This window comes from Octopus sinensis, linkage group LG3, assembly GCF_006345805.1.
Source record: "Octopus sinensis linkage group LG3, ASM634580v1, whole genome shotgun sequence".
NCBI classification, from domain to species: Eukaryota; Metazoa; Mollusca; class Cephalopoda; order Octopoda; family Octopodidae; genus Octopus; species Octopus sinensis.
This window is the reverse complement of record NC_042999.1, coordinates 115911279-115924720: the sequence shown is the minus strand read 5'-3', so window position 1 is coordinate 115924720 and position 13442 is coordinate 115911279. Positions and strand designations below refer to the sequence as shown.

Genomic DNA, 13442 nt, shown 5'->3' with positions numbered 1-13442 from the left:
AAAGCGAGTGCTGCCATGTATGTACTTGATGGAAGTTTATTCATTACTGTGCTGCACGTGAATACAATAAAAGACAGTAAATTTCCCGGTATTCCAAGAGCAATCAAAACAGGTAACGCGTAAATATGTAAAGTATCGGCAATATGCATGAATAAATTGGGTTTATCAACCAGTGTAAAATTTGAAGATAAATTTGAATGTTCTTTCATCTTGTTTATCGACTTGATGTGTTAAATGTTATTTACTGCAGTGCATCAATTAGAAGTTTCTTCCATTCATACTTCTGAATGAGCTTTATTTCGTAGCTAACTCTTCTTCCTGAACAATGTATTTCCTCTTTATTGGAAAGCAACAGTGAATCAAAAATGTTGGAAACACTCAATATCTGTCCTTTTCTCTTTTGACTTTTCTCTTGAAAGTTTCTGAAATATAAAAGAAAAAGTTTACATGCTAGCTTGATTTGCAGACATTTCTAAAATTGTAGAATACAGATTTGAGAAACATGTAGGAAGAAAAAGTAGAGAGTAACATGTTGAATTTAACAATAAATAAATAAATAAATGAATAGATAAATAACGCTTTTTTCCTTGGCATAAGGCCACAGTTGATTACATCTCCCATACTAAATGGATCTACGCTGATTTCGACGATGAATATTCAGTAGTTCAATTGAATTCCATCTATCCCTACTCACGTAGCCTGTATGTGGTTCATCCTTTCGCAGTCATGTTTACTTTTAACATAATTTTCAGGAAGGATCTGTGCGACACACAGGGAGAAGGGTGGGTCTTTAAATTACAGGTACAGCCCATCTGATGGGCGTCCACTCAGTTTCACTCATGAAGCTTGGATTGATCCGAAATTATGGTAAAAGACTTGCCTAAAATATTTACAGTGAAAAATCATAGCTCTTTAATGATAGCAATTGAAAAATCAAACTTCTAATTCAGTCATGTTACATCCCAAGGGTTCATATCTTTGCGTAGAATCATAAGCATCTGTCTTTTGGTATAGTTTCGGGTCAACCCAAGCCTTGTGAATGAACTTGAGTAGACGGAAAATAGGCGAAAGCCCATGGATGGATTGTACCTGGATTTTAAAGGTCCATACTTTCACAGTGGTTCCTACTGATTCCTCTTGAGAATTACATCAGGTGTCAGTGGAATACGCAGCCACTTATTCAAAAATTCCATGAGCAGTTAGTTCAGTTGATTTAACAACTGACTACTGATCGCCGAAATCAACGGAGATCCATTTTGTTTATCCCAGTACTGGACTATTATTTATTCTATCAACAATAAGAGGTCGAAAAGCAATGTTAATACCAACAGGCAATGGATTTAACTAAATATTGAAAGGAAATTGGTTTCTGACACCTACAGCTGTTTTGAAGAGTAAAATAAATACAAGATTTTATGCCTAAAAATATAAGTTTCTGACAAGTGTTTGCAAAATAATTTCGATTCCCAGTTGCCAACAATTTATATCACTTACTCAGTTACCGATCAGGGAAATTCAAAGTGCCACATTTATTTCTTTTTCATTAAGACCAGAGCTATTGGATTTTGGTAAAAGAAATTAATAATAAGAAAAAAAATATTAATCAATAAATTGTAGAGATGAAGCGGTCAACTGAACAAGTTGTTGGAATTGGGAACTGTTGGTCATGAGCTCAAATCAGCTGCGTTTCTTAATATTTCAGGGATAGTAAATTTGAACTGAATATATTTCATTTCATCTGAAACAGGAATGAGATTTTGAAATGTTATCTCTGGACAGAATATTCAGCGTCCTAGATCACCCCTAAATTGTGAAACTTCACATTAGAAAGTTATCGAAACTTCACATTATACATTTCTACTAGTTCTGTAATGTGCGTCTCTTCTCCAAACCCAACGAAGAGTACTCCTTTCCTCCAGTCCTACGAAGGACACCATTTCTCTCAGCGTTACGATCTGCACCCCTTCTCTCAATCTTACAATGTGTAACCATTCTTCCTGTGCACCTGTGTGCGCTTCTTCACCGGGTCTTATAATAGCTCTCAAATGTATGCCCCACTTTCCCAACACAACAACATTCTCTCCTTTCTCCCAGCCTTACAATTCGTGCTCTTTTAACAATCTTTTCTACAAATTCCTCCAGTCATCACTCTCTTCAATTCAGCTGAAAAGTACCGTTGAAAAATTATAATTAACTTGCATAAAAGACATCTAAAAGTTTATTATTATACATATCATCGAATAAATTTTCGATTTGGCAACATTTGTAATGGTTCACGTCAAATAATTTAACAGCTCATAACACAACACAACCTTCTCGTCTTCTTCACCACTGCATCTTTTTAAAATTCCATTTACAAAATATAATCATCAGGTTCACTTTGTTAGGAAATTCTAATTGATAGAGATGTCGAATATCCTGTGAAGCATTAAGTATTCATTAAACAAATATTTGTGCGTGAGCATTATTAAATGTCTCAATAAAGGTCTCAAAGTCTCATCTCACAGAGCCACTCACGTTCTACACGAGTAAATTCTTTTCCAACCAAGGAAATATAAAATAACACACGAGTTTCCCTGCATTAAAATTACAATATCAGCAATAAATAAATAAGATCGAAAAATATAATTCAATAGTTAGAATGCTTTAAACAAAATAATCAATAAGAGACCGAGTAATAATTTTCACGCTGTATCAGATAATATGGAGTCTCAAAGTCCATGAGGAAACTACCAAAAAGTTTATTAGTATGCAGTCAGCCTGATAAATCTCCAGCCATCCCCAATCTTCTCTCCTTCACCGAGCCTTACAATGTATTTCCCTTCCTCATAGTCCTTGAATATGCGTCCCTTCACCCGGTCCTACAAAGTGTGCCCTTTTCTCTCAGCTCTAAATTTGTCTCCACATCTCCCAATACAATAATATGCTTTCCTTCTACCAGCCCTACATTGTGCTCCCCATTCTTCAAGTCGCGCAATATGCATCTGTTTCTTCCAGTCTCATAGAGATTCTATCAACAGCGAAAGCTAACGACGTACTCGTTAGCTATGAAGTTCCCCAATAATAATACTTACAAGCGATGAACTAGCTGTACCACAGTCTGATGCCTAACTAAAGATTTGTGAACTGGATAAGAAGACATTTTACTGAATCAGCCTGTATCTCTAACAATATATTACATTTGCCAAATATCCACATACAAAAGAGTTGGCAGAGTCCTGAGTGCGTCGGGTAAAATAAGTTGCCGTTTTGTTCGATGCTCTGAGTTTAAATCCCGCGTAAGAGGACTTGGTCTGGTTGATAAATTAATTACCACTTCACGTGCCTTGTTTTTTTAACAGATTAATTGGTTTGCTGGTATTGTTGTGGCTTGGTCTCACACTAATCTCTTGGTTAAGAAGCTTGCTTCGTAACTTCGTTGTTTCGTATTCGGTTCCGCTACGCAGCACATTGGTTAATTTCCTTTTCATCATAGCCACGGATCAACGATTTCTTAATGGAATCTGGTAGACGAAAACTGTTTAGAAGCCAGTGGGAGAGATTATTTCTGTTCTTAATTGTAGATTGTGTCCGTTTCACGGTTTAACTCCATAATCAGGCCTTTGGATGCCTTTAATGAAGTCCACTCTTTAGGCCAGAGCTCTCCGATCTGAGGATAACTCCATCCTTTTCACCTATCAAGTCTGCTTTTCTCCTTTCTCTTAGTCATTAAAACAAAGCGTTCCACCCGTACCCACGCCGTCTTTTTGTTTTACTGAAATAGCGATTAAATTATTTGCCAGGGCGTCCTTTTTTTTTATACTGTAGGACGTAAGTTGTCTGTCACTTCTTTCAAACTGAGTGAGAAGTTTTGTTGGTTCAGCAAAGAGACTTTGATTGAGAAGGAAGATCCTTTATTTTTCAATCCTTGAATTGTTATCAAATCTTCAGCTTGAAAAAAAATCCTTGAAGAGGAACGCATATATGCTTATTTATTTATCTATTTATTTATTTACGCTGATGGTGTTTATAGCAAAAACATGAATTGAATATCGTCTGACTACGTTATGAGTTCGAAATCTGCTGATGTCAACTTCGATTTTCGTCATTACTCTGGAGTTGATAAAATAGGCATCCGCCGGGCGAAATGCCTAGCCGTATTTCGTCTGCCGTTACGTTCTGAGTTCAAATTCCGCCGAGGTCGACTTTGCCTTTCATCCTTTCGGGGTCGATTAAATAAGTACCAGCTACGCACAGGGGTCGATGTAATCGACTTAATCCGTTTGTCTGTCCTTGTTTGTCCCCTCTATGTGTTTAGCCCATTGTGGGTAGTAAAGAAATAGGTATTTCGTCTGCCGTTACATTCTGAGTTCAAATTCTGCCGAGGTCGACTTTGCCTTTCATCCTTTCGGGGTCGATAAATTAAGTACTAGTTGCGAACTGGGGTCGATCTAAGCGACTGGCCCCCTCCCCCGAAATTTCGGGCCTTGTGCCTAGAGTAGAATAAAAAATAGGTACCCGCTAAGTATTGGAGATCTATTCAGCTGATTGCATTCCATCACAAAGTAAGAAGATTTTTTTTTTATCTAAATTATAAATACATTGTTTCTTGAAAATAAAAGCAATAGAATCAAACTTGTTAGTTAATGATACATTATCGGAATCAAAAAGAAAGAAGGACAATGTCACTGAACTAAAAATGAAACTAACATAATGCTTTTGAAAGAAGTTATAGCCATTTTCTCGCCACTCAATCAAAATAGACAAAATCCATTTCCACAGTTCTAAAGTATACCTGCAGAGCTGCTGGCGAATAGGAAAATCTTTCTAAAGTATAAGAAAGCAAATTTGCTAATGAATCAATTCATTAAGTGTTTGAGAACTTTCAATCTATATATAAATAACGATTTCTTATATAGCTAGACAATGTGGAGGATGATGGTAGAGCAATTGAATACGTGCAAATATATGCCTAAAACTTATTTTATCAGTCCTAGAATGATTAAAGACAAAATCAATCACAGTGGGTCTTGATCTCAGAATGGATACGTAAAAATCTAAATACCACAAGATTTTAGTCTGACAAAATTTCTACAACTTCGGAGCCTTATTCTATTTATTTTTGCTTCAGTACAAGCATTACTTCTAGTTTGAAGGAGTTACAGAAACACTTGGGTTTCAGACTAAATGCATTGTGGTATTTAGTTACGTCCCTTTACGGTCTGAGTTTATATCGACTTGCCTTTCATTACTGCAAGGTGAATTAAGTACTAGAGTCATATTGCTGTTGCTTCGATCGAATTTAGCCCTATCTATTATAATTATGTGGCTTTGTGCTAAAATAAGAAATCAATATAGATAATTATATTCATTATAATTATTTCATTATATTGCAGCTAATTAAATTATGTGTGTTTTCTTGAGGTTTTTAATTAAGTTCTTTGCAGAATTCAAACCAGTTACTGACAAAGTGAGAATGTTTCTATCAAATAATACAGTTTCGAAGCTTCGCGGATATAAGTGTGAGTTAATGTGCGCGCGCACGCACGCACACACACACACACACACACACACACACACACACACACACACACACACGCACATGATTGATTGCTGTATTCACAAGTTTCTTTTTATTCGCTCTCTATTTTCTCGCGTTCTTTTCTGTTGAAGAGCGTAGGCTCAAAACGTAAAAGACTTTCTCACTTTCCCGAGCGTCAAACTAATACACCTGCTTGTTCTTCATACACCTGTCTTCGTCTTTTGATTTTCTATAAATTTCAACTATATGTGTGTGTGTGAGTGTGTGTGTGTGTGTGTATGTGTGTATATGTATATGTATGTATATATATATATATGTATGTAGGTTTGTATGATGTATATGTGTATGTGTGTGTGTGTTTATGCATGCGTGTAGATACACTTGTATTCATTAAACGTGTATATATTTTTATTTACTACACATGCATGTGGTTACTTTTTATGTATCTATATATGAGTGTATAAAGTATTCATATATAGGATTGCTTAGTAACTATATCCTGTTCTTGAAGAACAAAAGTATATCACTTCCAAGGTAGCATGCAAGTATCTGTCAAAGATCCAGGAGCAGTTATTCTTGCTGTCAATATGTATTGGTGTCCTCTAGTTGGCTGGATATGCACTTTTTCTACTGATATGACGAATTTCTTTCCCAAAGTGATTGTTCAAATAGACAAGTTCAACTGTTCATGGTATACATGCATGCATGTACGCATGTATGGAAGTATGTATGTATGCATGCATATATTCATTTTATGTATGTGTGTATCTATGAATTTTTACTTGTGAGTGCATATGCATGTTTATATGCAAGAAAGTTTTGCTATATGAATGCATAAATTATGTAAGTCGGTATGTGCAGGGTGCGGTGAATAAACTGCCGTCTAAATTACGCAAACATGAAGATAGCACTGACATCTCATTTTAACAGATATATTTACCAAAATTTCATTAAAATATCTTGAAATACTAAAGAGTAAATTTATTCAATAAAACCGCCATTGGCTTCAACAACGGCTCCAGACAAATTCGGATTATCCTGCAAATCTCCTGGACGGTCTCCTTGTTTAAGTTAGTGAATGCTGCCATAATGCTTGCCTTCAATTCATCTTTGGTGTTACAAGGAGTTTTGTTAGTCTCTCGCTAAAATGAGCCCCACACACAATAATCAAGAGGGTTGTAGTCTGAGGTGTGATGCAGTAGCAGAAGTCGTCTGACAACCACGACTGGGTTCTCCTGCTTGTGTAGTATGGTGCAGAGTCCTGTTGTCAGATATAGAGCATTCCAGCAGCCACCCTCTTCACCCAGGGCAGCACTACCTCCTCCATGCACTTGATGTAGGCCCTCGTGCTGAGTCTCAGGCCGTGTAGGAAGATGAATGGAGGCATGACGTCACCATCACAAGTGATCACACTCGATACTTGCTCTCAGAATGCACAGTCCTCAGATTGACACTCAAGCACTCTGAAATATTCGTACTGGAGCTTCCGGTGGGAATACAAAGCAGTAGAGCATGTCGTTTCCAAATTTCTGGTAGAGTGAATTGAGTCATGGTGCTGTCTTTCTAACAGACAGTGCCCAACTGAACCTACTATACTGTGTAGTTAGCAAAATCAAAAACAAACAATGTGCATGCGTGAAGTTAGAAATATAAAAGGGCGATAATTTACCCATCGTACCCTGTATGTCTGTATGTATGTATGTATATCCTATTCACTGGAACCAGCATACGCACACACGTAACATATACATCCATGCACGTATGTATACTGAATGCATAACCAAAGGAGAAACGTTAATACTTTATGTCGCCTTTTTTATTTATAGATTAGTTAGAAGCTTAAACAACAATCAGCTTTTCGGCTGCGACCCTTGCTGGTAATGTATATGTAGTTCTTTGCGTTTATATGCGGGAGCGAGCGTGCTTGAGTGTGTCTATGTATGTATACGTATGATATAAATTAATAAATGAAAGTGGATCTTCCGTCTTTTTCGACGATAAATATTCCAGTTGTTCAATCAACTGAATTGTCTACTTGTTCAATTATAGTAACTGAATATTTTCCAAAGTTTTACTTTGAACGTTATCCCCATGAGGAATCTGCGTGATGCATTATGCCAGAAAGCTACATCTTGGAATTGAAGGTGCATTCCTTCCGATTGTCTCGAGACAGATGTTTTATTATTATTATTATTATTATTATTATTATTATTATTATTATTATTATTAGTATTATTATTAGTATTAGTATTAGTATTATTAGTAAAGACGCATGGCTCAGTGGTTAGAGCGCCGAGCTTGCGATCGTGAGGTTGTGAGTTCAATTCCCGGAGCGGACTGCGTGTTGTGTTCTTCAGCAAGACACTTTATTCCGCGATGCTCCAGTTCACTCAGCTGTTGAAATGAGTTGCGACATCACTGGTGCCAAGCTGTCTTGGCCTTCGCCTTCCCCTTGGCAGTGGTGTGGAGAGGGGAGGCTGGTATGCATGGGCGATTGCTGGTCGTCCATAAACAACTTTGCCCGGACTTGTGCCTCGGAGGGTAACTTTCTAGGTGCAATCCCATGGTCATTCATGACCGAAGGGGGTCTCCTCCTCCTCCTTTTCCTCCTCCTATTATTATTATTATTATTATTATTATTATTATTATTATTATTATTATTATCATTGCCTTTGCACAGCTTCTAACGTTGGAGATGTACTACGGTGTCAGTTGTTCACTACCAGTGAACTAAGGTAACACCTCTTATTTTTCGAGCACTTCCGGAGTATTCGAGCAGTTCCAAGCAGTGCAGTTTTCTGCAAGTGCTCCACCCTTATTGCAGCTCCTATTTGTTTCACGTACTTCTCGAGATTTTTGTTCACTGTTCGAGATTTTTGCTCTTGATTTGTATCCATTTTCATCAGTACTTTCTTTTGCTATGTTATAATTCCAATTCCATACCGAAGTGACGCTATCGCCCATGTATTAACTGCTTCGATTTTATTCCATCCGGTCGATTTTGAGCGCAACACCAATCTTGATCTTTGGAAATATTCCACCCTCAGTTGCTCTTTCATTTCCTTTTCTATTGTCTCGTTGAACTTTAGTACGCCAAGGTATTTGTAGCCTTCCATTTCAATTTGCTTAATCAAGTCTTTATTCGGTAATTTTATTCCTGCTAGGGACTGTACCCTGCCACCTTTTAGGTAGATTATTCCACACTTCTTGAGTCCGAATTCCATTCTAGTATCAGCACTAAAATAGTGGACCGTATTCACCAAGGAATTCACTTGTGTCTCATCCTTGCCATACAGTTTCAAATCATCCATGAAGAGAATGTGGTTGATTGTTTGGGATTTTCCCTTTAGCTGATATCTCAGGTTCATTTTCCTAAATTCAAGGTCAGAGGGACCATGCAGAAAACAAAAAGCAACGGAAGTAAACTATCATCCTGGAAAATCCCTCTTCTGATGCCCAGGGTGTCCAAGCTTATTATTATCCTTATTATTATTGTTGTTGTTGTTGTCATTGTTGTTATTATTAGGTGGCGAGGTAGCAGAATCGTTAGAAAGGCGAAATGCTTACCGGTATTTCGTCTGACTCCACGTTCTGAGTTCAAATTCCGCCGAGGTCGACTTTGCCTTTCATCCTTTCGGGGTCGATAAATTAAGCACCAGTTACGCACTGGGGTCGATGTAATCGATTTACCCCCTCTCTGAAATTGCTGGGCTTGTGCCAAAATTTGAAATCCTTATTATTATTATATGTGTTTGGTTTTAGCTTTGTATTTGTACAAGCTGACTGCAAGTCTCACCCAGAGACTTCGAAAGACAAGAAGTTAGAAGTTCAAGTTGGTGTTACGACTAGGTTGCCATATTTTTGGTTTTGCATAGACATTCTAGAGAATGTCTAGAAAACATAAGAAAATTAGAAGCTTGTTTTAAAAGTAATTTGATTATAAGTTGGTGGTGAGATGCTAAAATGACAGTAGAAGATGTTGGCAATTATGTACATTTAAAAGTTATTTGATACTCTTTAGAGATTAGAATATTTTAGGGATTACATAGACAATATCTTTGAAGGATATGAACAGTTCCCATGAGCACCATGTTTTGAGTTTCTTCCATCCCCTCTCTCAAGCATACATTCACACAAGCACGCACACACTATCATAGATACACTCACACTTTCCGAGACAGACCATACAGACACTAGCCACTATTCATCTCGTAGTGAAGAAGAGGAAGAACCCCACAAAAAAGAACCCCACAAAAAAATTAACGAAACAGGCAAAGGAAACAGAAAACAAAAGAACCTACAACACCCGAAAACACAGAAACTTCCAGCACATCGAAATTAGACACAGCAAAAACAACACCAGCACTACCATCCCCACAACCATCACAACCCCAACCAAATCCACCAATGGCCCCACAACAATACATAGTCCCCAAAAGAAAGCTCACAGTCTCGTGAGGAGAGCCAATAAAAATTTGTTAATACGGTTACCCCTCAAACTATACAAAGAAATTCAGGGGGACTTCCCGCATGGCGTAGGAAGGCCAAACATCCGCGCTACCAAGAGGCTTTTAGCCGGTTTTGCAGAGGAACCAGATCCGGAGCTCCAGGAGGGTAAATAACCTGCCTTTTTCTTTTCCTCAACCCTTTCGAGTTGTGATGGTAATGGTCAGAGTGGACTGCAGAAATGTTCACGGCCTGAGGTCATTCTGGAAGCAAGGTCGTTTGCTCAATGACCTCAGGTCACTAAGTTTGGACGTGATAGTAGCCAGTAAGACCAGGATTTCCGAAACTCGCGATCTTGTAACCATTTTCGACGATTATGAGATGTACGCATCTCTTAGTCGGCTCGGAAGGAGAAGTGGGGTGGCAGTGTTGTTTAGGAAAGGCCTGGATCTCGAAGTTCGGACGAACCTACTGGACCCAGAGGTCCAGGAAGTTGGTGGTCCCGGGCATGAGCGATAGTGAAGGTGGTACTTTTAGACAAGTCGCTGTTTACGCCCCCAAGGGAGTGGAGCAGCCAAAGTTTTTCAGACGTTTGAAGGTTTTCCTTGGGATGTCTCCCAGATCGTATCTAGAGAGAGAGTATTTTGCAGGCCTGTAGACAGAAGTAATGTAAGTTGTCCACTTTTGAAAGTCGTCGGTTACATAGACCACAAATTTGTGATCTGTACGGTCGACATAGGATCCATAGACAAGGCACCGGATACTGGAAGCTGAACACGTCATTCCCAGCGTGCCAAGCTTTCAGAGACCGAGTTAGCAAGTTAGTCCATCGAGAGTTGGCGGGTGCAATCGTCAACAGCTGTTGGTGGATAGCCCTGAAAAGGGCTATTAGAGTAGAAGCAATAGGGTTTTGTCAGAAAATTGCGTTAGAGGAATCTAGGATAGAAGGAGACCTAGTTAGGAAGCTAGAAGAGTCGCTTAGGAAAGGCATAGCGACCGACGTGATAGCGGCGAGATTGGCTTTTGATCAATTCTTCACTGTCAAGCATGAAGGTTGCGTTGTCAGAACTAGGGCGCGTGCACTGAGACGGGAGGGGACGAAAGCCGTTCAATGGGTCTGGGTGACAGGGGCGCTTTGTGGAAACTAAGCAACAATTCTTAGGGAAGCTGTGATGGGCACATGTAAACCAAGTCTTAGCAGATGTGTGCGGAATTTCAGGGGTACTTCGCCGAACTGGCCAGAGATGCGGAGCTCTGCGAAATGCTGATAACAGCCGAAGATATGCGGAACGTGATGAAGACCTGCGCAAGAGAGAAGTCTCCAGGCGGGATGGTCTGCTCTTCGAGCTTTATTTTTATATGCCAGATTTGTTCGGTGTCGGGATAATTCCCAGTGCTCTGAGCCGTGGAGTGGTGGTGCTGTTCAGGAAGAACCCGAACAAGGGGGACAAAATTGATAATTTTAGGCTTATAACTCTGCTGAATGCAGATTATAAGATTTTGGCCAAGGTGTTAACCAAGAGGTCGGCGCTTGCCGTCGATAAGTTGGTTGGTGACGAGCAGATATGCGCTATCCCAAACAAAAATATCTGCGACAACCTCAATCTCACGCACTACATCATAGAGAGGATGGATACGGAACCTGGCATGGGTGGGGCCCTGATTAATTTGGATCAGTTGAAAGCTTTTGATAGGGACGACCACCAATATTCGGAGGCTGTTCTCGCGGCAGTGGGTTTCGGTCTCGTTTTCAGAGGCTAGATCGCTACTATGTACAGTGACATCTGTTCGGTGGTCAATGTAAATGGCCACCTTTCGGAATCGTTTAACATCGCTCGTTCGGTTCGTCAAGGATACCTATTGAATCTTCTGTACGTACTGGCTCTCGAGTCATTGCTGCAGAAGCTGAATGTTTTGTTGGGCATCCCGCCTGATCAAGGATGCAGAAGGTTCGTGTTGGCTTATACAGACGACGTCACCGTAATAGTGTCGGACATCTCGGAAATCGAGGTGGTGAGCACTACACTAAGGGAGTACGAAGCGGTAACAGGAGCAAATATCAACTAGAAGTCAGTGCGGCCTGTAGCTCGGCACCTGGATAGGCGAGTCCATGTCAACCAACAGCGTTGTAGACGCTGGACAGAAGGACCGGTTAAATTGCTCGTGGTCCAGTTAGGTCCAAACTTCCAGTTAGACAAGAACTGACGGGGAGGTGAACTGGCAGGGAGCAGGGTAGCCAATCTCAGAGAAGCTGTCCCTGAAGGGCCAGGTGGAGGTGGAGAATGCGTACATCGCTTCTGTCATCTACTACTGCCTGACCGTCATCCGTTGACCCACATCGTGCCTGAAAAAGTTGGAGCGCTTGCTTTTCCACTTCCTATGGAAGGGACGAGTTCTGCTTATCAGAAGGTCTATCTGCTGTCAACAACCGCTGATTGGAGGACTGGGCATGCCGTGGCTAATGATGCGCAGACATGCGCTGAGGCTGCGACTTCTCCAGTATTTCCTTAACGGTGAGCAGGTGTGCGCAGCTCGTCTCATTGATGGATCTACAGTCCTGGGTGAAGCGCAGACCAAGAAAGGGTGCTTGGAGTGTCAGCAAGCGCTCATGGCCTTCTGCCTGTCGGGCAACAGGATCAGTGGCAGTTCCACCATGAAATTCTATAGAGGATTAGTGGTGGGAAAGAGCAGAAATTCTGGGCATCGAGAGGGATCAACTAAACGGACTTTTCCGGAGGACTTTCGGGACAGGGCCTATGGATAACTTCCAGAAATTTCTGGCCTGGTAATGGGAAGCTCTGCCGATTTGATACAAGCTCTATAGACACGGAAGTGCTATCAGACGGACCTGTCCAGGTGTGTCCCAGGGTGATGACACCGTCTTGCATGCACTCGTCCAGTGTCTTGCATTACTGACCTGTGAAGTTTTATCGGACAATTGTTGTCACGTGTAGGATGGATCCGGTTATTAGCCGAGTCCATTGTGAGGATCACCCCACCGTCTTTTTTGGGGGGGCCTGGAGGGAACGGCAGTTCTCTTCTGCCTGGTGACTATAGGGAAAGAGGTAGTGTAGGACTGAAGACAGACACTTTCCTCTTCGGCCGATCCATCATCGACTTTTTCAAGTTCCACTTGAAAAGGAAAGCGAGGGTTTGAGAGGGAAGTAGTACCACCACCACCAGTAATTTTGTTGAAAGGTGGGTGAATGTTGCGAGATTGGTTCGTGTGAATAGGCCTATTCTGAATATTCGTCTGTAAGCAGGAGCAGTTGAGGGGAGGAGGGGTGCCTACTTGGCGTACCCTTGGCAGTCTGGGTGACCAGGATGTGTGAAGTATCATGGTTGGCCCTGAGTGGAACTCCCCGCTATTGGGGAATTTTGTCGTTTAGTATTTTTTAACTGTTTTTGTTTGTGTAGTTTACACTTTTAAACCCCACTTGTCCCTTGTTTTGTATTGTTCCTAATTATTATTGTC

At 40.4% G+C, this 13442-nt stretch overlaps 1 protein-coding gene across 2 annotated transcripts in view; it reads right to left on the bottom strand.

Moving 5' to 3' along the window:
* Window positions 1-13442, bottom strand: part of LOC115209847 (rhodopsin, GQ-coupled-like) — a 74232-nt gene that overhangs the window by 42442 nt on the left and 18348 nt on the right. For both annotated transcript variants that reach the window (XM_036501244.1, XM_029778415.2), the window contains exon 2: window positions 1-422. This exon is cut by the window's left edge. In XM_036501244.1, the coding sequence (XP_036357137.1) occupies window positions 1-209 (209 nt within the window). In that variant the 5' untranslated portion in view covers window positions 210-422. The remainder of the gene's footprint in view (window positions 423-13442) is intronic.